General features: G+C 34.9%; 5 protein-coding genes across 7 annotated transcripts; 2 read left to right on the top strand and 3 right to left on the bottom strand.

Moving 5' to 3' along the window:
• Positions 1 to 2,071: 2,071 nt before the first annotated feature.
• LOC108846186 (transcription factor PAR1) lies at positions 2,072 to 2,672 on the top strand. The gene has a single exon (XM_018619411.2). It carries the CDS (start codon positions 2,133 to 2,135, stop codon positions 2,487 to 2,489), a length of 357 nt encoding a protein of 118 aa, XP_018474913.2. The 5' UTR covers positions 2,072 to 2,132; the 3' UTR covers positions 2,490 to 2,672.
• Positions 2,673 to 4,714: 2,042 nt separating this feature from the next.
• Positions 4,715 to 6,400, bottom strand: LOC108844318 (uncharacterized). 2 transcript variants are annotated; one of them, XM_018617554.2, is made up of 2 exons: positions 5,139 to 6,400; positions 4,715 to 5,059 (listed from the first exon to the last, which is right to left on the bottom strand). In XM_018617554.2, the coding sequence occupies exons 1-2, from the start codon at positions 5,610 to 5,612 to the stop codon at positions 4,973 to 4,975; spliced, it is 561 nt and encodes a 186-aa protein (XP_018473056.1). In that variant the 5' UTR covers positions 5,613 to 6,400; the 3' UTR covers positions 4,715 to 4,972. The 2 variants fall into 2 exon arrangements, with proteins under 2 accessions (XP_018473056.1, XP_056860531.1); XM_057004551.1 differs by having other exon boundaries at positions 4,715 to 5,056.
• A 130-nt stretch (positions 6,401 to 6,530) lies between these two features.
• Positions 6,531 to 8,610, bottom strand: LOC108844317 (uncharacterized). 2 transcript variants are annotated; one of them, XM_018617553.2, is made up of 9 exons: positions 8,451 to 8,610; positions 8,083 to 8,284; positions 7,869 to 8,006; positions 7,710 to 7,788; positions 7,562 to 7,624; positions 7,363 to 7,441; positions 7,232 to 7,288; positions 7,012 to 7,134; positions 6,531 to 6,901 (listed from the first exon to the last, which is right to left on the bottom strand). In XM_018617553.2, the coding sequence occupies exons 2-9, from the start codon at positions 8,257 to 8,259 to the stop codon at positions 6,670 to 6,672; spliced, it is 948 nt and encodes a 315-aa protein (XP_018473055.1). In that variant the 5' UTR covers positions 8,260 to 8,284; positions 8,451 to 8,610; the 3' UTR covers positions 6,531 to 6,669. The 2 variants fall into 2 exon arrangements, with proteins under 2 accessions (XP_018473055.1, XP_018473054.1); XM_018617552.2 differs by having other exon boundaries at positions 8,441 to 8,605.
• A 6,352-nt stretch (positions 8,611 to 14,962) lies between these two features.
• Positions 14,963 to 16,334, bottom strand: LOC108845891 (multiprotein-bridging factor 1a). Its single transcript, XM_018619092.2, has 4 exons — positions 16,099 to 16,334; positions 15,806 to 15,889; positions 15,387 to 15,469; positions 14,963 to 15,290 (listed from the first exon to the last, which is right to left on the bottom strand). Exons 1-4 carry the CDS (start codon positions 16,238 to 16,240, stop codon positions 15,171 to 15,173), a joined length of 429 nt encoding a protein of 142 aa, XP_018474594.1. The 5' UTR covers positions 16,241 to 16,334; the 3' UTR covers positions 14,963 to 15,170.
• Positions 16,335 to 23,186: 6,852 nt separating this feature from the next.
• On the top strand, positions 23,187 to 25,082 carry LOC108847243 (uncharacterized). Its single transcript, XM_018620435.2, has 6 exons — positions 23,187 to 23,678; positions 23,761 to 23,837; positions 23,918 to 23,957; positions 24,188 to 24,293; positions 24,380 to 24,536; positions 24,621 to 25,082. Exons 1-6 carry the CDS (start codon positions 23,444 to 23,446, stop codon positions 24,825 to 24,827), a joined length of 822 nt encoding a protein of 273 aa, XP_018475937.1. The 5' UTR covers positions 23,187 to 23,443; the 3' UTR covers positions 24,828 to 25,082.
• Positions 25,083 to 25,209: the final 127 nt, after the last annotated feature.

Here is a 25,209-nt window from a genome sequence, read left to right as displayed (position 1 = left end):
AAAACTAATACAATGTTTAAGATGAAAAGATATATCATTTCACATATTAAATGTCTAAGCAATTTAAAAATGAAAAAAAAAAACACATCCGTTGATATTTTTGTATTTTTATTTAAATACCTTTACACATTTTCACAATATCTTAAAGACTATTCATATTTTTAGCCTGAAAAGATACATGCTTATAATAGAAGATATAATATTTACACATTTTTACAATATATGATACAGAATTGTCTTTTTAGAATGAAAAAAATTTTTATCATGAAAAAGTGCATTCACAGTTAAATGAATAGAAACAACTCTTAATTTTCTGTAGAAAACATTTAAAGATATTTTAACTACCTTTAAACTAAATTAAAAAGACACAACTTTTAAAACATATATTTTAGAAATGTTGTTGGAAAAATACATATATAGATTTGATAACTACTTTTATAATGAAACAACGCAAATTTTGACATAATTAGGATTTTCTATTAGTAATATAGACACTACTAGATGATTTTTTCTAATTGTTGTAGTTATTTTCGTTGTATATTTTGCTGACAGAAAATATTAAAGACATTGGGAGTGGAGGACCACGGGAGTGACATTGCCCACCATGCCCCCGATAGATATGCATGTGTAGATAGATCCCCATTGTACGAAACCACTTCACTATCTCTTACTAGAGTAGGAGTATCCGAGTATCCATTAGATCTCGATCTCATCCATCGAGAAATGTACACATACACACAATTACAGTCTGTATTAGTGTACCATAGGGTGTGTATAGAGAAGGGCACATGGGGATGGGTCTTTGAAGAGATTGTCATGTGAGAGCACATGTGCTTCTCTCTCATTTTCCTTTTCTTTGGGCTTTCTATGTAGGTCCCCTCTTCTTCACTCCCTTGTTCCTATGCACATGCAGCAGTGGGTCATTCTCCTTATCTCCACGCGCGTTGTGTTTTCTTGACACTAATGTCTCGTCCGTACTGGTTACATCAACTTACAAGGGTTAGGATTTGTCGTCGTCTAACTTATGTTTTTGAAGTTAAAATAATATTTCTACTAACTTTAGAACTAATAGTCTTTATTTTTTTGTTAGAATTTGCAAAAGGTAAGAAATAAGATCAACCTTTACATGTATAAGTATATAATATTCTTTCTTTACAAATATTCGTTTTCTGGACTTGGTACATTCATATGCAAAAAAAAGCGCTTAACTATAACTTACCGGCCTGCAGTAACAACACATCGAATACAAATATTCAGTAATTGCTGAGTCATTGCTAGATTATACCTCGCTCTTGATAAAAACAAATCCAATTTTGATGTGAGCATGATCCACTTAGTGAGTGCGTGGCCACTATTGTCTAAACCAGTCGACATGGCACGTGAAGAACCAAGTCTCTTTTTCTCAAGATCCAATTCTATGTTAGACATGCAATAAAAAAAATGAAACACACAATCCATAACACGAGGATGAATATTAATATATATATAGAAAAACGTTCAACTGGACCCAGCTTTGATGGATATATTAACCATTTATTTACTAAATACTATGTATATTAGTATTGCTAAATATAGGTTTTTAGACATCGTAACTCTAGACTAGCCGTACCAAAACTCGTTCCTAACCAACCAACCATTGCACTTAAAGTATGCAAGAAATGTAACTAGGAGGGTAAAAGAGACCAGACAAACCCAACACCAAACCGATAGTATTGTCTTTTGTTCTCTAAACTCAGCTCGTTGATTTACTTTAAAACAGATCAATTTATCATAACTCAAACTGAGCTGGCCAAAAATATTACAGTTAGGGCATCCTTAAAGGGAGATTTTTAATGGGTGTGCTTAGGAGTAAAATAATGTATTTAGTTTAGTCGTTTGTGGAGTCGTTAGAGAAAAGAAGAAGAACAAAAATAAGCACAGATCTTGTTCAAGCACTTTTAAACTGATCTTAACCCAATTTTCATTTTATCCTATTATTTATAGTCCAAGCACATGCAAAATGATCCTCCATTAAGGATGGCCTTACCATTTTGTCCACTAAATCTCTCTCTATATATACACATTCACACATGCATTTTCCTTACTTCTTCATTATTCTCTCAAACACAACTCCTCTCTCTCCCTCTCTCTAAATGGAGAAAACTCTAGCAACTCCCGACAACACTAGATCTGTTTCAGTGTTGTGCTCAGCCGCCGTGAAAACACGCTCTGGTGGTTTCGAGCGCAGAACCAAACGGAGATTGTCGCAGACGAAGGCAAGCGTGCGTGTGTCTGGTGAAGAAGATGAAGAAGAAGAAAAAGAAGAGGTAAAGGAGAAGATTGAGGCGTTGAAGAGGATAATTCCAGGAGGAACGGCGCTTGGTGTGGACGAGCTATTCGAAGAGACAGCTGGTTACATAATGTCTCTACAATGTCAGATCAAAAGCATTAAAGTCCTCACTTCATTTCTCCAACGCTTAGATAAACAAGACATGAAGTTCGGAGGTTGAAGATGATGATGGCACCAAGATTGCTCTTCTTTATATTTAATTTAATTTTAGTTCTTCTTTTTCCTTTTTAATATGGCTTTTAGCTTTGATATATGGGGAAAGAGATCTCAGCATTTTTTTTCTTCGAAATCTTTTTCTTTACCAAGACTTTAAAGTTATGATTTATTCAAGCCGGTTCGTAGTTATGACAAGTGTTGATTGGGATATTACATTAGTAAGTAGGAGTATATATTAACGAAAATTATTAATGTAGGGAGTGTAGTTATGTAACTTCAATATTTGGTTGGAGTCTTGGAGGTCATATAGGAATTAAATTGAATCACGAGGTAGCAGTTGCATTTGAGATTTGGCAATACTGAGCAAGTTAATATTACGTGCTAACTAACATGGCCCATTTTTTTTATCCTTGATGACTCATTGCACATGAACAAATATTTCTGAGTGTCGGTCGAATATCATTAGTACTAACCCACATATTGGATTTGAGATCCGTGCATGGTAACTGTCCAAGAATCTAGTTTCAGATTTATACTCCTTTTACATACTAGACAATCTATTTATTTGTGTAACTAGAAACTTATTAAAAGTTGTCCAAAAAAAGAAACTTATTATAAACATTTAAAGTAAATTGTAAAATTCCGAGTTATGATATATGAAAAGATTTAAAAGAATTGATTTGGTTACTATATCACCAAGTTGACTTACTTTTTCTGTCACACATTCGTTTAGAACTTCAGAGTTAAGCGTGCTTGAGCCGGAGTAGTGAAAGGATTAATGATCTATCAGGAAGTGATTCGCGATATCATGTAAGTGTTGCAAAACATGGGGTGAGATCATGTGGTGATTGCAGGGTCAGTAAACAATGATTTTGAGCCTTCAAAAAAATTACGGACCGACCGTCGAACGGGATAGGACCTACGGGTTGAGAGAGTGGGCGTGGGTGGTCCATTAGCTGTGGACGGTCGGGGTGTTACAAGTGGTATCAAAACTAGTTAGCCATATCAGTTCTGACCTGAAGGCATCTTGAGACCTGTCGTGGGTGCAACGAGGGCGTTGCGTTCTTTGAGAAGGGATGAATTATAACATCCCGAGTTATGACATATGGAAAGGTTTAAGAGAATTGATTTGATTACCTACGTCATCAAAGTTGATTTACTTTTTCTATCACACATCCATTTAAAATTCCAGAATTAAATGTGCTTATACTAGAATAGTAAAAAGATGGGTGACCCCTCAGGAATTGAATTGCGATGTCGTGTTAGCAAATGGAAGTATTATTATTAGCGAATCAAGATTTTAAGAAAAAAAGTACTCATATAGCTTAGCACTGAAAGAAGTTGGAAATATTAATGTAACTATAGCTTAAACTCTTTTAAAAATCATGGATATTTTAAATAAAGTTGTAAATCATATAAATCCACAAAAGTAAGTTGTACATCACTAATGTTAACTTCTAATCCTTACCTAAAAAAAATAATTGATGCAAATTACATTCCACATGGCTAGCTAGAAGACACGACTCCATCCCATTTGCATTAGTCATCTAATTGGGCTTAATATATATGGGCCTGGGCCTGGGCTCATGTTTAACAACGTGCGGGGCAACGCATAACAAAATGAAAATTGAAGGAGAAGGTTGAGAGATTATCTCGTTCAATGCATTGAGCGTTGGAGATGAGACTGACAAGAAAGGTAGGGACTTTGAAATGAAAGTTGTGGGTTTTGGAAGTGAGGTTAGTGGAGGAGACGAGTAAAGTTGAAGAGGAAAGTTGCTGACTTGGATATGGGAAAGTTGGAGAGTTGCAAGTGTGAGAAGAAGAGAACAGAGGAAGCTTTCAGGGAGATGGAGTTGTTGAAGAAGCTAAGAAAACGTTAATTGTGTTGAACCAGAGGATCATGGAGCCTACTACTGGATTCAGAGCCATTGTTCAACTTCAGTGGCTGTTGGTTCAGTTGGAGCTATCGGTTTGGCTCACCTTCAGTGTTTGTATGCTATTCAAAACGAACATGATTTGATGATATTAAGCGGATGATTAGCTGAAGACCATAACTTTTTTTTTTTTTGCAGCCATATAGGTGCCAAAGATTTTACTTGGCTTTGGTTTTGAGTTTGTGGAGTTTTGGGTTGTTTGTTGTAGAGGTGATTGATAAAACTTTAGCTTTTAGGCTTATGAGTTTTGATTTCGTATTTGTCATCACAACTAGCTGCTTTTTCTTTAAATAAGTTTGCAGTACTTCTGGTAACTGAATTGAATTACAAAGAGAGACACTTGTTGCTAAAAGAACATGAGCAACATTACTATTAGAAGCCATGATGTGATGGTTACTAGTACAACATGTCACTCTGTGCTCTGGATGTAGTTGTGCTTATGCTCTCTTATTCCTTATATTATTCTGCAAAGATGTATTATTCATTGCATATTAGGATTAGTTACCAGAAGACCATACATACTCTTGGCTTTGCTCTAGGTCAATTTTTTCTTCTATGGATCAGCAGCTCTGAGAAGCTCGAAGAGCCCACACAAATTCCTCCACGAAGTTGGTCGCTTGGGGCACAGTAGAGACATCTTCTGGAAAAATGTAATGGCTAGTGTCTTAATAAAACAAATGAGAGAAAGATACAGGAGATTAGGGTTGAATTTTGCAAACCTGGTTCTCATCTTTAGGTACAAGAGATTCATCTTCATGGGTTTCAGGTAAGGACCCGTCAAAATAATACCTGGAAAGGCTGGAATTAAGGTCTGAGTTACCGGACGAATCATTTGAAGATGATGATGATGATGATGACCTGATTCCTTCTAGTATTTGCGGTGAACTCAAGTTCATTGCATTTGTTTCTTCTGTTACCATCTCCTCTGACTTGTACAGATATGGGAAGTTCTTGCTGCTGGCAACCACACCGCTATTACGTCTGAAAAGCTCGAGAACCTCCTCGTCTTCCATTTCATGTTCACTGACGTCATGATATTCAAAGGTTAACGTTTGCGAGTTAGATGGATCTGTGGAGCCTTCTTCTGTGATTGTATCTCTGATCCTTTCATCTTCCTTATCACTTCTCGTCTCCTCAACTGAGTTGTTTGCTTCTTCTATGGTCTTCTCCTCCTCTTCACCTACCTTTTCCATTCCTCTTTCTACTTCTTCGAACTGCTGCGGTGTAGATCTTTTTGCCGGTTTAAATAGGCACTCAAGCTATCAAGAAGGTTGTTTCATGCTGTGGTTAAAATGTTATTGTTCAACAAACAGGTGTTGTAAAACACCAAAACACGAACTAAAAGCAATGAAAGATGATAAAGTAAATACTATGAAAGAGAATTTGAAGAGTAGTTAAGACCAAAAAAAAAAAAGAATGGCTGATGACCAAAAAAAGTAGATGTTCACACATTTATTTTGACTGGTTGGTTTGTTGCGGAAACAAGACATTATTGTGGTCAAAGACAGCAACTCTTCTAGAGCATAGGCAGGTAAGAGAAACACATCAGAGAACAGAGCCTTTCATTGTTAGTCAAGTTTGTTTGTTTTCTTTCAATTTCTGTTTATAATTTGTAAGCCATGAAGCTCTATTACACTTTGGAGTGCTGAAATCTGAGAACTGAAACCATATAAGCTCTGTTTCACACATTTGACTGCTGCCAGGACATTTAGCTCTCCTCCTTTGGTTTGCTCTGTTGCAGTAAAAGCTATGTCCTCTTACATGTTTTCGTTGCGTTGTAATATGAAATTATGGTGTGAGAAATGCATGAATATGCTAGCTTGTTGCAGAGACTATGACTGGAACACTAAAGCCTGTATTCAACATCACTTAATCTTTTAGTCACCGTTAAATTAACTAATTAGTGGGATTGGTTGATAATTTATTTTCCAAAAACCACTCTCAGATTCTCAAGCACATACTCTCATTTGACCCGTCTTAGGTATTCTGGTTACTAAACTTGGCTTACACCTCTCTCATACTCTTCCTCTAGTTTCCAAATAGATGGCTTTCTAGTTTCTTCATAAAAACTTTCGTTGTGAGATTTCTCAAACAGAGCAACAAATAGAAAGTAACAAACTTAATCAACATAACTGCAAAGTCTTTGAAGATTTATTGTTACTTACCATCAAGCGACCAAGTTTGAAGCTTGAAGCACACGTGCAAATGATACACTTTGAATTAAATATGATCTGAAAAGAATGTCTTAGGTTACATTACATGTTTTCTTTTGGTGGCTGTAATTCTTGAAGTTGAAGGAGCAACCCCAGGAAGGCTGTTCCTCTTTGGTGGTAGTTTTGCTTCACCAAAGTTGCTTCTTGAAGTTGAAGGAGCAGTCCCAAGAAGGTTGTTGTTCCTCTTGGGAGGTAGATTTCCTTCACCACTTCTCGAAGTTGAAGGAGCAGTCCCAGGAAGGCTGGTGATCCTCCTTGGGGCAGAAATACTAGACAAGACATAGTTTGGTCAATGGAGTTAGAGAACCGATTAACGGTTTAGAGGAAAGAGAATGTGCATTATAAAGTCACATGGGTGTCAGAAACCATATTGTGTTACCTGAAACTCTTCTGGATTGTGTTCCTTTTAACTGCACTGAGATTCTTCTCTTGTTCGCCATAAGAGTAGTTTCTTGAAGTTGAGGGCAGGTTTGCGGATAAGCCGGTTCTCTTGGAGGGAGAGCTACAAGACAATGCAGAATTAAGTAAACCAAGTAAGAGAACTGATCAATGTTTGGACAAAAAACGAATGTGGATCTATAGATAGAGACTGTTGTTACCTGAAACCCTTCTGAATACTGTTCCTCTTAATTGCAGTGAGATTCTTCACTTCTTGACTGTGATCAAGAAAATGGTTAATACAAGATTTCGGTAAGCTGATTGTACATTGTTAAGGCGAAGGATCGGTTACCTTTTTAAAACATCTAGCTTAGCCTTCTTCATGATGTTGCTTTTGACATTCGAAAGATTGTAACTAGGTCCACTATTACCTGCAAATAGACTATTCTGAGTACAAAAGCCAAGAATGGTAAAACCAAAAATGAAGTATTTGTATAATTATATTTCAAAATTTGACCAGATGATGCAAAAGAATCACACAGAAATGTTACCCCAGAAGGATTTTTTCATTGGAGGAGCTTTTGCGCAGAGTTTAGTCTGACGACTTTGTTTCCCTGACAATAGATTTTGATTAAGAACACGCTTCTTGTGATGGATCAAATGTCCACAACATAAAAATAGATTAGCAAAAGATCGTACTTGCATCTTCATTCTTGTAACGTTGCTTCAGTCGATCAACAGCTTCCTTCTCATCTTCTTCCACAACTTTCAGCTTCGCCTGCATGCGACCAACCACAAGGCTATTATCTTTAAGTATCTCAACCCTTTTATATTGTAACTACATCAAACAAAACAAACCTCATACAGCTCTCTCCACTTGAAATTGACTTTACTCCGCTCCATCTTCTCCATGACGAAACTTAAGTTCTTGGCACCATACTGCTTCTCATAAAACCTCTTCCATAACTCATTGGTCACTGGACTAAGATCCGTGTCCTAACAAAACAAAAACACAACTTAAGATAGGAAACCGTCAAACAACATACACAATACAACAGTCAATTAATCTTACTTGAGTGGAATCCTCTATATGCATGAGCTGTTCTAACGTACAGTGCTGCATAATCTTCTCAAGGAGCTGAAAGTCAACGCCACCAACGTATCCAATGTAGCGTACATTATCAATAGCCAACCTAACGCATAGATCAACAAGCGAAGGTGGTTTCTTGGAGAGCCTCTCAAGCAACATATCAGCTTCTCTCTCTCCCAAAAGTCTTTGCAACAACAACAATAAATACAAAACACTTTCAATACGAAATCAAGGCCTCAGCTTGACAACTAAAACAATCCAAATCTAGATTTCAAAGGATATAATTCGATCCAATCAATTTCGAATTCGACAATCCAATTCCAAAAATTGAAAACAGTACGATGCGTTACGAGATCGCCACTAAAACTACACGATCGAAGACTGATCCACGAAGGAAACAGGTCCAGAGAATCTCCTCGGCGTATCGGAGAGACCTTTCCTCGTCGAAGGAGAAGATGGATAGCGGTGAGCAGACGCCTGATATTACTCGCAACGAGATGATGATGAAACCTAAACACAAAAAGAAAAATCTAGAATAACGCGATTTTTTAAACTGCGTTTTAAAATCACGATTTTGGGACCTACGGTACATACGCGCGTTTATTGCTGGTTTAATATTAAGACGTCGTTTACAGTATTCTGCTAGCGTGGACATGTGTGTGTATATACATTTTCTGATGGGTTCGTGCACTGAGAAAATGTTTATAATATAGTCTTAGAGTTATACTTTATTTAATAAAGTCGATATAGTATTTTTCAGAATGTTGTTTATCAGAATCAGATATGCATAAAAAGAAGAGATATTCGTATCCAAATTAAACAAAAACATTTTGTAACAAATGTTATTAATTTAAAAATAGTTTAGATTTTTAAGGAGAGATAATAGATCTCGTTTATCTAATATTAAATTTAGGAAAATATTAGACATGGGACTTATCCAAAATTATATTAAATATCTTATTCTATATATGTGTATTCTTCTCGTTTGTAAGAAAATACATATATAGAATATAAGTATTTTCATCTAATCAGAGTATTTACACAAAAATTGATGGAAATTTTGGTTTAATAACACCATTGCTATACAAAGACAATGAAAATTATGTTTCTGAGTAATGGTCTTGTTGACCGTCTTTGTTATCGTTTTTAGCTCTTACTTATGTGTTAAAGCTTGTTTGGCGATGTTATCTAGTAAAAAAAATTAAAAAGTTTATGCATATAAACGACAACCATAAATCTTTATATAATCCACAACAAATAAAAGTACTATAACCAACCTCATCACTATCAACAACAACTACAACTATAGCTCTAGTTCCTTTCAAGATTAGGATTTCATTACATTCCTTCATTATCTAGTTACCAAAAAAATCTTATAATTAAATGAATATTACTGAACTATAATTTCACATTGTTAAAAATAATCATTTCACGTTACTTTTTCATACTATTCAACTATGTTACGGTAGATAACCCCAAAGTCTACTGGTGTTACTTTTTATTTGGGCATTGAAAACTTATATACATAAAATTGAAAACATTTATAAGCTTGTCTTTTCTTCTTTAAATCGATGTGAGACAAAAGCTTAGAGTTCTCAAGTATATGTCTATGATCATGCTAGGAGGTGTTCTACCTATTATTATCGGTGTTTTTATCCCAAGTTGGGGTATACTGGCCATTGTCACATGACCTTAAGATCACATCTGCAACATTCTTTGTAGTCAGTTACAAGGTATCAGAGACTTATGGATCTTATTTTGTCATCTAAGTCGTGGTTGGGATGGCTATAACATCAGGTGTTCCAGAGATTCTCGAGTGGATAGTGAAGCTTTCAATCAAATAAGTTTCTCCTAGCATTTGAGCTTTCTTTCTTTATCGTGTTGTTAAATCAGATTTCTCAATTATCTGACTATGCAATTATGTAATAATCTCCGAAGATTTTTCTTAACTGAAACTTTAGAACCAATACAATTTAATGTTCTAGTCTATTTTCCTTATATATTCAGATTATAAAACCAAGACCATTTAATATTTAGGCTTTGGCACGTTATAATAAAAAAAAGCAGCCGAAGAGTGAGAGAAATATAAGTATGAGAGAAGAAGATCCATCACCAAGAACATAAATATTGTATTTCATTGGTCCATTCAAGTGAACTCTTTTCTGGATGCTCCATCGATGTCGATCAAGTTTTCGACAACATTTTATGTTCTATATCGTTATCAACGTCCTTATATTTATTCTTGATTGGATCTGATCATTAAAGTTAACTATTATTCCTTTCAAGATTAGGATTCTCTTATAATCTTTCAGAGCTTAGTTACTAAGAAAATCTTATTATGAAAGGAAAACTTTTAGATCATAATGTCACATGATTTTTGCGACGTCGCTATCCTAATTTTTCAAACACTGTTACGCATAACTTTCAAAGTTTACTATTAGTCTATTACTCGAAACTTCTATACATAAGATTTCTACATTTGAATTTTTTAGACATTTGTTTTTTCTTTAAATCGATGTGACAAGGAGTGAGGTTTCTCTTCGTGATTTCAATTACTCATCAAGTTCTCTTAAAAAATTGTTTGCTTAATCTCACACAAAAACTATAATCATATAGTTTCAAGATTAGGATTCCGTTAAGTTCCTTCATTATCTAATTACTAAGAAAATCTTATAAATTAATGAATATTATTGAACTATAATTTCATATTATTTAAAAAAGAAAAAAAATCATGTTGTTTTGCGACTTCACTATTCCACAATTTTAAACTTATTGGTGGATAACCTCGAAGTCTACTACTCTTATTTGAGCATCAGAAACTCATATACATAAAATGAAAATGTTTATAAACTTGTTTCTTCTTCATCAAATATATGTGAGAAAAAACCTTATAAGTCTCAAGAACGGGACATACATAACACTGGTTTCTCGATTATCAATAAAAACAATTAAGGAGAAAAGTTGGAATTAGAAGAGGAATTTAATTCTCGATTTGTAATTCATGAAGCTTAAAGGAAAGAAGATGGAATTCAAGGAGAGAAATTCATATCTTGAGTTGCAACTCAATGAGATCAGAAGATAAGATGGAACTTGAACATCAACCCAAGAACCAAAAGAAACACTTGAAATTTTAGAAGAACGAGCGGAAGAAAGAAGATAAAAAAAATTCTTCTAGCCAGAAATGAAACCCTGAGTAACAAGAAAAACACCTTTGAAAAGGTAATTAACAGTTCTTAATCTTAACCAACAAATTCCAAGACTAATACATTTTTGAATGATAAGATTTTTTTCACTATTCAGGTTGTGACAAAACTGCTAAAAGAAAAGGAAGAAGAGTTGTTGGCAAAGAATGCAAATGAAGAAAACATTCAACATGTTCACAATTGTAAAATGTCATTGTGCTTTCATATATAAAATATATTGACCGATTTTGTGAATATGTTTACTTTTCTCAGCATGCGTCTCCACTGCATAATTTGGTTGATAGACTTCTCAACACAATTAGGACTATTTTAGCTTCTAAAGGTATGTCATCGATGGTGAATATGGAATCTTCACGGGATTGGAGGACTCATCAACATGGCTGCATATATTGTGACTGCAAACAAAAAAGTTGGAATACATGAATGAGTGTACTTGCAACCTTAACGAGTCTCATGATAAGTACAAATTTTAATAACATTGTAACTTATATATTGAATACAAGTGATCTTTCTTTACTTCTTTAAGTTTATGTACGTGTTTGATGAGATATTTGGAATATTGAAATATGTTTTTGGGACTGTGGATTTGTAAGGATGAGAGTAAGATAATGTTTGGAGAAAGAGGAGACAACTAAGGGTTTCTTAAGCTTTGAAATTGTACAATGTTTTACTTGTTTACATTGTTAGTGACACTTTGAGAGTAATTGTCTAATAATGAAATATGTTCAAATTAGTTTTAAACAGAAGGATCAAAATGTTCTAGTTTTGTGCATAACTTTTCTGGAATGAACATTCATGTTAGGATTGTTGTTTTTTTTTAGTTTTGCTTGTATTAACTTGATATTGTATCAAACTCTACAGGTTCAAAATGATCAGTCCAGTGTAGTTAGAGCTCTCATGTCTCTGCTTTAGACCTAAAGTTTGTAAACTGGTCGCCTATTTGAAATGTTCATATATACCATTATTTTTGGACTATAATTGGTCAGTCCATAATGGATAATGATCATAATAACAAGACTTCCACACTTGCTTCGTAGATCCAATTGAGACAAGATATTGCGCCATTGATCAACGCCACAGTTCTTAGCTACATTAATCATTAATCGCCAATGAAAACAATTGGTTGAAATGGATTGAGAATGAACAATGATGCAAATACGATGAGATGTGTTGTCTGATACAAACTAACATATGAATTGCCGAATAAACATAAGTTTCGCTTCGCTGGGATGAGCATCATTAGCTTAGTTTTGATATGTTGCATGATCATATGACTTTGTTGGGTTGTTACTTCTATGCGGGTTTCATGTTACTTTTGATTGATATTAGACTATCTAGCTTTTAAACTTTAAGTCTCACTTTCACCATTAAAATAATTTCTAACTGATTTAGTATTTTATCACAGATTATTTGAAATAATAATCTGTTTTGTAAGTCTAACATTTTAACTTATACCATCATGAACTATTTTATTAAAATCAAGACAATTTCTTTTCATATGACTAAAATTTCATATATTATTTTCTCTATGAATCTGTATTAATCTTTAGAATCTCCAATAATACTACTAGAATAAAGAGAATTCCATTTTCACATATTTAGTTACTTTTTTGATCTCGTCTTCCTATTGTAGATTTATGCTTTCGGGGAGTATTTTTCTTTTCGGGAAGTTTTGTTTAGTTCATCGACTTTATTCTCTGGATCTTTATATTGCCGGAGTTTATTTATTAGTGTTTCTCCTATTTAATATAATCATTTTTAAATGTGAAAAGAAAAAGAAGACTATTTAGATTTAAAGTTAGGTGTTGACTGTTAGTTTAGCAGTGAACATTAGCATATTTTGACTGGACATAGCGTTGTGTTAAGTATATTGACTATAGCCTGGGAGCTACAGAGGCTGTTATAGCCGCCTATGACATAGCTGAGAATGATTCCAAGAGTGATGTTCCAGTCATTGCGCTTGTGTTTGGTTGTCCACAGGTAGGAAACAAAGAGTCAAGGTCAAGGATGAAGTAACGGGTCATAAGAACCTTAAGATCCTCCATGTAAGGAACATGATTGATCTCTTAACTCGATATCCAGGAGGACTCTTGGGTTGCTGTTGTAGGAACAAACTCTGTGATCGAGGATTCAAGGAACCCAGGGGACTGACACAATCTTCAGGTGAGAGGTTCTTTCATTGACAGGAGGAACTTACATGTCTTTTCTTCATGTTTGTGTAGGCAATGCTCCATGTGGTTGCAGCCTAGGTTGCACGGAAGCTTCATCGGATGTCCGCTTCCGAAGATGGAAGCTTACGGAATCTCGCTTCCAAAACGTTTCCAAAATATTCTCTTTAAAAACACGTTGGAAGCTTACGATTCTGTTTTGGAATCACGCTTCCATTTTATTTTAAAACTCATTGTCATAATTCATAAAAATATAAAATCATAGTTTTTAATTTATATAAAATCCAAATTTTAATAGTAATGAACTAAAGAGAATAGAAATATACAAATATTAAAACTAATACTATAGATTATCTTTATGCATTGATGTTTTTATTAAAGATATAGCACATACTCAAATATATTATGTCAATAGAATTTATGAAGTTTTAAAATAATTAATATCATAATTTATTTTAAACTTAATTTATGTGTATTTTTATAGTTTTAATATGAAGTAAATTATTATAAACCCATCTATACTATTAAAGTACAAGCACATTTGGATTTTTACTCTGTTTACCCTTATTAAAGAGGCTTTCTTTTGTATTCATTAATGACATTTTGGACATTTTGCATTGGTTTCTTTTTTAATTGTTTTTGGTTTGTCATTAACCACCGGTTTCCTAATTCAATTTTGGTATGTGATTATTATGTGTTTGATACTGTATCATTTTAATATTTTTCCAACCGGACATGTTTGAAACTGCATCGTTTTTTCTCAAACTATTTAATGGTTTGGTTTTAAACCACTTTTTCCTAAATATAATCCCAACTATCTAACAGAAATTATTTATAAAAAATAAAAATTGTTTATTGGTTCAACCGGTAACTGGATTTCGATTTTAGTAGTTTTTATTGGATTTTTAAATTTTGTTTTTTTTTCAAACCCGAACTGAATTTATCTTTGATCAACCGGTAATCCGTTCAACCGCAGGTCTCAATCGAATTTCAAAACACCGATCAAAACTATAAAACTGTTATATTGATTTATATTTAAAATATCTAATTTAAAATTAAAAACCTAAAAATACATGTATAATATAGTTTTACCGAACATAAATCTGGATATAAAATACATATATGAGACGGATTATATAAATACATATACAAGATAGATTATATAAATGTGATTATATAAAATTTTCACCAAACATAAACCCGCGCTTTGAAAGCGCGGGTCAAAATCTAGTTCATTATTTTAAACTTGCAGCATGGAATCGGAAGAAAGGAGAATTTAAACTGATGGTGAAGAACAGTAATACGTTAGTGAACAAGTCATGTGAAGTCTTGAAAGATGAGTGTTTAGTGCCACGGTCTTGGTGGGTGGAGAAGAACAAAGGACTGATCAAGGATGAAAATGATGAATGGGTCATTGCTCCGGCTGAAGAAGAACCGGAACCTGAATTATTAACTCTATTTACTAATCAACAATAAATCAGGTTTATGTGATGAACGAAACCCAAACTTACTTTTTTATATTGATATATGTTTATGAAAAGAGTGATTCATCAACCAAACATTCAAACGGTTTTATCTTTCTTACATGAGAAAAGATTATTCTTTAGAAAAATTACGACAAAGCACTGATTGTTGTTTACCACACCGTTGTTAAGGAAAGTGAAACTGCGATTAAAGTTTGTCTATCTTCAGGACTTGATCACTTTTTACCACGGAGTTTAGCTCCAAGTGCTCTCTCAAGCTTAGAAAGGATCTGCTGGTTGGGGATTGCTTTACCAGACTCGTACTCTTGGATCACTTGTGGCTTCTCATTGATGATCTACAAAACGAAAGAAAGAAGCTTTCGATCATGAACCGAGAAATAATTATAAGAGATAGATATATATACAGAGAAGGGGATAAAAAACATATATACTTGAGCAAGTTGGGACTGGGTAAGCTTCTTTTCAGTTCGAGCTTGCATAATGGCTTTCTTTAGCTCAGTAGGCACACGCTCATCTGGATTCACAATGGTAGAGAAATCTCATTACATGCAGCTTTAGCATTAAATACGCATCAAATGAATCAAAAAAACATCATATACTCAGGGGACATAGACAAACTCTGTCTCTCTAATCATAATTCGTCATTACACAGATATCGACAGACCCCTCAAACTCTATGGTAGATAAAACAAACTCTCTCTACTGAGTCCAAATTGTCAGTATACAAACATTAATAGACCTCAAACAAAGTCTACTGAATCAAGAAAACATAGCTCGAGACTAGCATTTGCTTGCAACTAGGGAAATCAAAATTAACAAACATTAGGGTATAAAGAGAGTTACGACTTACGAGCGAGGTTCTCAGTGTCGTCATCAAGCCTCTTAGTGTTGAGAGATGTGCCGCTTGAGGCTGCCTTGTTGGTTCCAGCATTGTCTAAACCCAAAACATAACACAACAAGAAAGATCACACAGTTAGATGGAATCCATATCCCGAAATTGAACAATGAATCAATTTAAAAATTCAATAAAATAAACCAAAGCAGAGAATCAATCCATCAACATGATAACCAAAATAGCCAAATCTAATAAACAGGACTCGATGTGTGCGAGGAATTAAAGAAACAAGAAAAAGAGGAACAAACATTTTCGGACGGATTCGATATCGGCGCCGGATCGACGAGCGGCGTTGACGGTTTTCTCGTCGCGTTTGGCGGCGGAGTTAGGGGCTTTCTTGCGGATCACCACCGGCTCCCAATCTTGTGTCAGCGGTCCAACTCCTGCCATGATTTCGTCTTTCTTCTTCTTCTTCGAGCTTGACAAAATCTAGGGTTTCGTTCGTCTCCAGATATGTATTAGGTGAAATCAGATTCTTTTAGCCTTGGATGATTAATATAGAAAAAGAAAAAAAAAACCGTGCGTGGGCTTCAAGCTAATTGTTCTTTTTTTAAGAAAAAAAAAGATATTGCTTTTGCGAAAACTACATAAATACCCATGGAACTTTTTCACTCTTTCTTTTCTTAAGGGCTATTAATGTAAATGTCTCACACCTCTTCTTCGTCTTTGTCTTGGTCTCTGTCTTCAACTTGTACTACACGATTGATTGATTCTATTCCTTCAGCGACGGCTCAGTTCAGGTTCTTCTTCGTATAATTGTTGATGGTTTGGTTATCTGAGTAACTATTCTACTGAATCAGATTTACATGTTTGTGATTCTAAAGAAGGATAATGAATGATATAAAATGATCTAAGGAGGATAATACATAGTTCAATTCGAGATGATGATGATGATGATGATGATTCTATATGTCTTTCAGTCTTGTGAGCTTCATGTGTGATTAGGAGGTTCCCTAGTTCAATTTCCTTGTGATGTAACGTTTATGATTGCTATGAATCCAATTGATTTGGTTCCATGTGGCTGTGAGTGAATCAAACATTGTAAAGCATTACTCGTTATTCATATCGAAGAAGTGAGTTTACAGAGTTCTATCAGTTACCCTTTTCATTTTTTTTTTTTACTCTTTTTCTTTCTTGTTAATGTTCTGACAATGACTTTCTATGCCCCCACAACATGTGAAACAGTTTATCTAATCATTCTGCAATTTACCTTATGTGATTGTTGTATTAATTAAGATGTTGGTGGCGTGTAATCTTTTATATGATTTTTATTTCACTCTACATTACAAATATGTTTTTCGTGATCTCTTCTTTCAGAGAAAATCAAGCCATCTGATGTTAGAATCGAGCAGGAAGCTCAATTGCCACGGAGTCTGGTGGTCCTCTCAATTAAAGCTGTCATATGGGCTGTCCAGAGCCCATTTGGGCCAAACCAACTGGACCATTTCGGATTTGGTCTGTAATGGACGGGCCATATTGGACATGGTCCATAAAAATGCCCAAGACCAAAAAAACCCATGTCCAAATGGACAGCCCATGGACACCCATTATATTTTTATTTATATTCATATTTACTCACAATGATTTATTTATTTGTACTTATATAAATTTTATAAAATCTGTAATTATTTATTTATACTTATATAAATTTTATAAAATCTGTAATTATTTATTTGTACTTATTTAAATTTTATAAAATCTGTAATTATCATTATATGAAGTCTCAAACTCACAAATATCAAAAACTCAAAAGTCTCAAACAAGACATCAAGTCATATAACAAGACACATTCTATCAAGATAACCAATAAGATAACTTCTTGAAACTGGATTGTGGTGATTTATGAATCGTTGTATATTCATCATGTCCAAAAGAAAAGTAATAGAAAGGCTATAAACAACAGTCAACTAACAGTCTACAAATGTATCAGATCCGTACGTAAACTTTGCAAGAGACTCTCTCTACTTTTGACGTATAGTCTAAGGCTTTTCTTGACGCATCTACAAACAGTCTACAAATGTATCATATAGGAAGAACCAAAGGAGTAGGAGACTAGGAGGAACAAAAGCTCAAGCAAGTTCAAAACAGAAGCTCAATACAACTCTTACTTGAGAAAGAGGAATACACAAACGCAACATCAATACACTAAGCAATCTCATCCTTCTCAACATCAATACACTAAACAACGCTCATCCTTCTCAACATCAATACACTAAACATCAATTCTCAGAACAACCCAACATAACTAAGTCTCTCAGATTCTCAAACTCTTTAACATCAATATACAAATGCTTACTTGAGATTGAGAGAGAGTCAGAGAGGTCACCGGAGAGACAAGGCCTGAGGGATGGAGAGATCGCCGGAGAGAGAGAGCGTGTGAGAAACGGAGAGAGAGAGAGGTCGTCGACTCGCCGGGGAGATGGAGTCTGAGAGATCGTGACCGTCGGAGACAGAGAGACTGAGAGAGAGACTGAGAGATCGCCGGGGAGAGAGATGAATCGTCGTTGTCACTTGTCGTCGTCGCTTCACCGTCAATGAACCGTCGTTGTTGATGAATCGCCGGGGACGAGAATCGCCGGAGATGAGAATCTAGAGACGAGAATCGCCGGAGAGAGATGATTGATGAACCCAGATCAAGTTATGGAGGAGAAGAATCGAGAATCGCCATTGATGAACCCAGATCAAGTTTGACAAACGAAAAGCGATAAGAAGAATCGAGAGATGGTTTTATATTTTGGGCAGTTTGGGCAGACCAAAACCCATTTGGGCAGGACCAAATTGTCCATGGGTAAAATGGGTTTTAGGCCCAGTTGGACCATTGGTGATTTGGTTGTAACCATGGGCCGCCCATCACAGTTTGGACTGGTCAAGCCCATGGGTTGGGTGACCATTTGACAGCTCTACTCTCAATGGAAGTCACCATCAATCTCCCCCCAGCAATAAAGTATCTTCATTTGCTTGAGTGTGACAGTTTCTCCGTAAGCTTACTGATTTAATAAATCTCTAGATGATCAATCTTAAATAGTTGATAAATGTGAAGTCAATCTGGCTAAAGCCTGTCCTTAGCGAACCAGAAGATCCATCACACGTTATAACCGTCTTCCTTCTCTGGCTCTCAGTTTTTCTTACCAGTCACTCGTCTGGTCTATACTGTAAACTCTTACTTCATTAGCAGAAAGACCCGCTAAACTGGTCAAGGATACTGAGATGACATTTCCAAGCCCAGCAACCACGCTATATATCCGAAAAAAGCGGTGACAGCATTCATTGTTTCAAAGCCATCATCCATTGTGCTATTATTGATATCTTATCTCCACCTTACTCTTCAGACCGTGATCGGCATTGCACTTACTTCCGGAAGTCCAGAAAAGAAGACTTACCCGGTAATACTCTGAAACACAATTCTTGGTTAGAAACAGGGCCGGATTTGGGTCAAACCCATTGAAACATTGTCTTTGACCTTCAAAATTTTGAGACATTTTTTATATGGGTCTAAACCCTTAAATTATTAAAAAAAAATACAAGTATTCTTAAGAAATTTTTTAAAGCCTCTATATTCTCAGATCTGGCCATGGTTAGAACCAGTACGGAATTCAATATCAAGCTATGTTTGTTTGCAATGCGAAATGGAGCAGGTGAAGTAGAAGAGGATGGGGGAAGTGGTCGTAGACTTGACATGGCTTGAGGAGTTTCAACTGCCTGAAGACTTTGTGATACGACGAGTTCCATATAGGGGCCCTGCTATTAGAACTTGATGTTTACGTGTGTTATATGATATCTCTTCACATAATTGGTGAAGCAGATTGGGATTTAAAAAAAAAAAAAATTTGTGTAACATTATTCCTAGGCCTGCGATTTTTGTCCGAACCAAATGGGCCGAACCGGACCGAACCTGTTTTTTCGGTTTTTGGTTCGGTTCGGTTCGGTTTTCAATTCGGTTCAATTTCGGTATGGGTTTAAAAATTAATTCGGTTATCGGTTCGGTTCGGTTATCGATCTTTTTTTAAAAAATTAAAAATTGTAAAAATCGAAAATAACCGAAAATAACCGAAAATAACCGATAATAACCGAAAATAACCGAAAATAACCGAATAACCGAACCGAAAATAACCGAATAACCCAAAAATAACCGAAACTAACAGAAATAACCGAATTTAACCGAAAATACCCGAATATTTTGGAAAAACTATACCGAAATTAACCAATTTTTTTTAAACCGGTTATTTTCGGAAATAAATTTAAAAACCGAAAAAACCGATAACCGAACCGAACCGAACCGAAATTTCATTCGGTTTATTTCGGAATTTTTTTAAAAAACTTCGGTTAACCGAAAACCGACGGTTCGGTTCGGTTCGGTTTCGGAAAACCGAAGGCGCAGGCCTAATTATTCCTTTCGGAAAATAATATTAAGTTTGGGTCTTTCTATATTATTTGAAACGGGATTGTACATGCTAATTTGTGATAATGATAAGGTATCTCATGTTCATCATAATATTGCACAAAGATTTCTTGTGGCATTTCTTTGTGCAATATTATGATTTTATTTAAGAAATGCCACAAGAAATCTTTGTGCAATATTATGATGAACATAAGATACCTTTACATGTACCAAGTTTTACATGTACCAAGTTGAATGATCACTATCGTCACTTTATTACATTTCTCATACAATCTCCACCCAGTTTTGTTCAGCTATTGATAACGAAGTTGGGATTGAGAAACAGTCAAACACACCACATGCATGAGCTTTTTCTATTAATGGGTCTAAGTCTATATATCATAGTCACGTTAGCTAATAATAATAGCAAGGGGAAGATTTTTTGGTCTTATATAACGTTAACATGCTTATTGAGTTGTGGATACGTTTAGATCTCAGCCGATGTTTCTAGCCATAAAAATAAGAATATAACACGACTTAGAAGTAGAACCAAGTGGATCTTGGGCTAATGGCAACTGAGGAGCTTTTCAAGTGCTAAAGGTAGTACGTCTTTTGAGTTCCTCATTCCACTTCTGCTTGGTCGGAGAGATATATGGAAACGGACCTATAACTCTTTGGTTAATCTTAAAAGAAATATAGGCTACAAGAGAGACAATAATTATATTATATTGTTAATTTCTTACTCAAAATCTTTTAAACACAATATAAATTCTTGTTTTGTACCTTTTTCTTATGAGTATTATTACAAAAAAAATTATATAATTGAATCTAATTATGCTGGGCCTGGTTAAAGACTAAAGATACGTACGTAGGCATGTGATGGATGAAGAATTCCAAGACGGTGCCTTAATCTGCGGCGATTCTTTAGGGCAACATGCATAATTTTTAGCCTCTTGCATGTATACTATAAATAATTAAATAAACTGGAACGACGTCCTTTTTATTTTTTTTCAACTTTCTATAGATCTAAAAAAAAAAAAACTTTCTACAGATCTACCTTACGGTATGTATGTATCTTGCTCTGCAGATGTATAGACGTACAAATTCTATGCTGGCAACTTTCAAAACAAGATTTCAATTATGAAAACAAGAAGACAACAACAAACACTCAAAAAAGGTTGTAAATCAAACCTCTATAAGTTTAGTTAGATTTCTGATTAATTTAGGAAGCAAATTTTATATCTTCTGTCAATGATATATTATGTATTTTCAGTAGAAAATCACAGACAAAATATTCTCTTAAGTCACACAAAATACATATATACTATTATATTATCAATTGTCGATTAAAAACATCCAATAATTACAAACAAACAAAAAGTTGAAATGTATTTCATAAAAAAGGAGCATGGGAAATGGAGGAATTGTGTATGGATTGTCGGTACGTAAGTAGGTTAGGACAAAACATAGTTTCCTCATCTTTCTTAGTGCCCACATGAGTCTCCCTACGATTCTTTCTCACACATCAATGCTCTCTTCACTCTTAATTAAATGTACTTCGAATGTTTGTCCTCTCTCTCTCCAGAACCCTAAAGTTGAAGATCGAGAGCGTTGAAATTTGATACTATCGCGTTGAAATCCGATCCTCTCTCGCGTTGAAACTTACATGTTCCAAAATGTTGTATAGATATGTGTGTGCATAGAGTGTCGGAATTTTGCATCGGACAGTTCATAATTAAGTTTTTCACGATGATACTAATGACAAAATTCTAATATAATTGTGTTACTTTTGAATCATTAAACTGGTAACTGATCAACACGATATATATGTAATCATTCGTCAAGTTCACGTACAATCTCTCTCGAATTATATATGGATGATTGGTAATTAATGACTAATGGTTATGAGCCTTGTAGTACCTAGTTAACAACAAATATAGAGAAAGCCCTAATCTGAGAGATATCAGGTGTGTGACCCAATGCCGACTGAAAGGGGTCACCAGTAATAAAACCAAAAGGATAGAGACAACTTGTGAATTTGTACAAACGTGAACCCAAGAATCTTTGGGAATCACATCCATTACTATATGACAAAGCTCCCTTCTCTTTTCTTTATAAGTTTTGATTGTAAACGTTGGGATTCAAAACTGTCATGTATTTAAGTATATATAATACTATATGAATAGATCACGACTTAATGAAATACAGATGTTTTAGAGGAATATTGGGTGATCTCCCCCCGTAATTTTTAATGTCAAAAGTAAAAAAAAAAATTGTTCTGTATACAGATGAATACTTCCAATAATCGACTTAGATCGATGGTTGTCATATCCGATTTGGTTTTCTCGATATAAGAGACTAAAATTCGTGTCGCTTTAGATTAACCAAGTTTATAATATTTAATTTTGAAAAAGGTTTTGAAAATATCGTTTTAATAATATGACAAGATTGTGAAGCGTAGTCTCCGGCAAAGGTCAACTTAACTGGAGATTATAAAAGACATAAAAGAGGTTATAAAGACAAGAGTGGGTTTGGTCGGATAGAAAGGTTTAATCATTCACAAAACTACAATTCTAATGACACAAAATATTCGACTGCTAATTCTATATATATGCATGTCGACTTGATTATTGTATTCAAGGTGCGTGATATGTGACTTATCCAATGTAAACAACCAAGCTACTATCGTGTTATAATATGGAAAGAATATTTCGTAAGCATAAGAACTAACAGGATTCTGTATATACAGTCTATTTTCTCTTAAAGACTTTTTTTTTTGGCATGAAAATGTTTACGAAAAATGATTCTTAAAGACTATTATTCTTCTTATTTTTGAGAGATAAAGGTGATAAGTTTAAATGTCTCTGTCATTATAAGAACAAGCGGATATTTTTCTGGTAAGTTAACAAAAATGTAGCAAAACCTAATAACTAATGTGATTTCACCAAACGGAAGATTCCAACACACTTTTCCACAAAAAACACATACACATACACGTAAACATGCATGACATAGATAAGAATATAAATGTCTGTATATATTATAGTTTATGTCAAACAAGAGGACTATATAGTAATGCATATAGGACACTGATATCTGATCATATGTATTATTAAGTTCCAACGTTGAAATGATCATAGAAAGACTATACACATTGAGATATAGTTAGTCACTGATCGAGATAGCTAGCTAGAGACCATTGTCGCCGAAGAGACATGGACGGACCATTTTCGCCGGAGAAAGGCTCCATGTTGCTTGACCTAAACAGAGAAGAGGCGGCGGAGGAGAAGAACAACGAAGAGGAGTCATCAGTTGAAGATGAAGACCAACAAGTCACAAGTAGTAACAACGTGAGACAGTATGTTCGGTCCAACATGCCTCGTCTTCGCTGGACGCCTGATCTTCATATTTCCTTCGTCCGTGCAGTCCAACGACTTGGCGGCCCACACAGTACGATTCTTTAATCTTCTTCTTTTTTTCTGAAGTCGATCTCTGTGACTTGTAATGATTGTACTTGCGTCTGATTTTACAGGGGCGACACCTAAAATGGTTCTTCAGATGATGAATCTGAAAGGATTGAGTATTGCGCATGTCAAGAGTCACTTGCAGGTTAATATATACTTCTCAAAGACTATCTCATTTTTCTTCTCTCTTCTTTTTTACAATGTTATGATGTTTCTGATTTCTAGATGTATCGGAGTAAGAAGCTCGAGGCAACGTCTCTACATGGTACGTCTGTTTTTTATCCGCGGATCTAAGATTTTAGGGGCTTTAAACTTTTATAAAAGAATTTTGATTAAAAAAATTATTGTCATAATGTAGAAGTTTATATATATCTACGCATATTCAGAATATACCATTTGGGAACAAACATAATGTTTCAATGGATTGTGCTTAGATCCGGTCCTGATTATTGATATTGATGATATGAAGATGGCTTTTCAAATGTCTTTGAGCAGACGTTGGAGCTATGATGGGAGCACAAAGAAACTATTTGTTAGACATGATTGATATGCCTTATGGTGATTTAAGACATGCCTATTACCCTAAAACAGTTCCTTCAAGGTCACACAACCTCCATTTTCTCAAAAGTTTCAGATTTGTACACCTCTTCGTGGACAAGATCTTAAAAGATGCATTATTTTCTGCAGGGTAAACAGTCAAGGCGCGGTCTTCACAAATCTGGGAGCTAACTTTGTAATGCGACCTTCGAGCTGGTGTAACAGGATAAGTGGCAATGAGTTGCATGCTGTCCGTGTTGGACTTGACAGAAACAACATGGAGAACAAGACTCTGCCTCTGCTCGAGGTATATATAGCCTAACCCACTTGATGAACAGCTTGGTAGTAGAATCTACGGAAGGTGTTGTAATCTTGTTGAAACGTTATGCAGATCAGAAGGACGAGCCATGAGAAAAGACTCCGAGAAGAACAAGAGAGAGAAGTATCATCACTCAAAAGATTAAAACCAATGTCCGGAGATGAAAATCAATTGTCTGAGTTAAGAAATTGCAGGACAAAACAAACAGATGGTATCAACACAATGCTCTCGCTGTCTCTGTTCTCGACATCATCAGGAGACAGTAGTGATGGCATATGACATAGTAGAGACATAAAGGTTCAAGCTTTTAGGGGATTCAAGGGTAGAGACTGTTTCTTTAAGCCGTTTCTTGAGATGAGTACTTAGCCAGGATCTGGGTCGAGCTTGATTCAGATCCTGTAGGTACTTCTCTTTCGGGTGGATTCTTGAGTTTTGTATTCTTACGTATAATCAAAATAATAAGTCGTTGTAACTCAACTTTGTAGAATGCAAACAAAACACATGTAATAATTAATGATATGTTTATCCTCCACCAAAACCACAGAATCAATACACATGAGAAGTCACTGCACTGGTCTGATGAAAAAGTGAACGTTAGAAAATATTTAAATGTATAAGAACCATGGTGATAGCGTAACGTAACATAGCAGCTCCACAAACT

Source organism: Raphanus sativus, chromosome 3 (genome assembly GCF_000801105.2).
Source record: "Raphanus sativus cultivar WK10039 chromosome 3, ASM80110v3, whole genome shotgun sequence".
Lineage (NCBI taxonomy): Eukaryota > Viridiplantae > Streptophyta > Magnoliopsida > Brassicales > Brassicaceae > Raphanus > Raphanus sativus.
The sequence above is the reverse complement of the archived record's forward strand: the minus strand, read 5'-3'. Positions and strand labels throughout refer to the sequence as shown.

Excerpts from the sequence above, each read along its gene's own strand:
- LOC108846186 (XM_018619411.2), top strand. The coding sequence starts at position 2,133 with ATGGAGAAAACTCTAGCAACTCCCGACAACACTAGATCTGTTTCAGTG.
- LOC108844318 (XM_018617554.2), bottom strand. The coding sequence starts at position 5,612 with ATGGAAAAGGTAGGTGAAGAGGAGGAGAAGACCATAGAAGAAGCAAAC. Across the intron at positions 5,060-5,138 it reads TACCTAAAGATGAGAACCAG|AAGATGTCTCTACTGTGCCC; the intron begins GTTTGCAAAATT and ends ACATTTTTCCAG.
- LOC108844317 (XM_018617553.2), bottom strand. The coding sequence starts at position 8,259 with ATGTTGCTTGAGAGGCTCTCCAAGAAACCACCTTCGCTTGTTGATCTA. Across the intron at positions 7,625-7,709 it reads TTACAAGAATGAAGATGCAA|GGAAACAAAGTCGTCAGACT; the intron begins GTACGATCTTTT and ends ATCTATTGTCAG. Across the intron at positions 7,442-7,561 it reads AATGAAAAAATCCTTCTGGG|GTAATAGTGGACCTAGTTAC; the intron begins GTAACATTTCTG and ends GTCTATTTGCAG.
- LOC108845891 (XM_018619092.2), bottom strand. The coding sequence starts at position 16,240 with ATGGCAGGAGTTGGACCGCTGACACAAGATTGGGAGCCGGTGGTGATC. Across the intron at positions 15,890-16,098 it reads TATCGAATCCGTCCGAAAAT|ACAATGCTGGAACCAACAAG; the intron begins GTTTGTTCCTCT and ends TTTTGGGTTTAG. Across the intron at positions 15,470-15,805 it reads CGACACTGAGAACCTCGCTC|ATGAGCGTGTGCCTACTGAG; the intron begins GTAAGTCGTAAC and ends TTGTGAATCCAG.
- LOC108847243 (XM_018620435.2), top strand. The coding sequence starts at position 23,444 with ATGGACGGACCATTTTCGCCGGAGAAAGGCTCCATGTTGCTTGACCTA. Across the intron at positions 23,958-24,187 it reads CGAGGCAACGTCTCTACATG|ACGTTGGAGCTATGATGGGA; the intron begins GTACGTCTGTTT and ends GTCTTTGAGCAG. Across the intron at positions 24,294-24,379 it reads CCTAAAACAGTTCCTTCAAG|GGTAAACAGTCAAGGCGCGG; the intron begins GTCACACAACCT and ends TATTTTCTGCAG.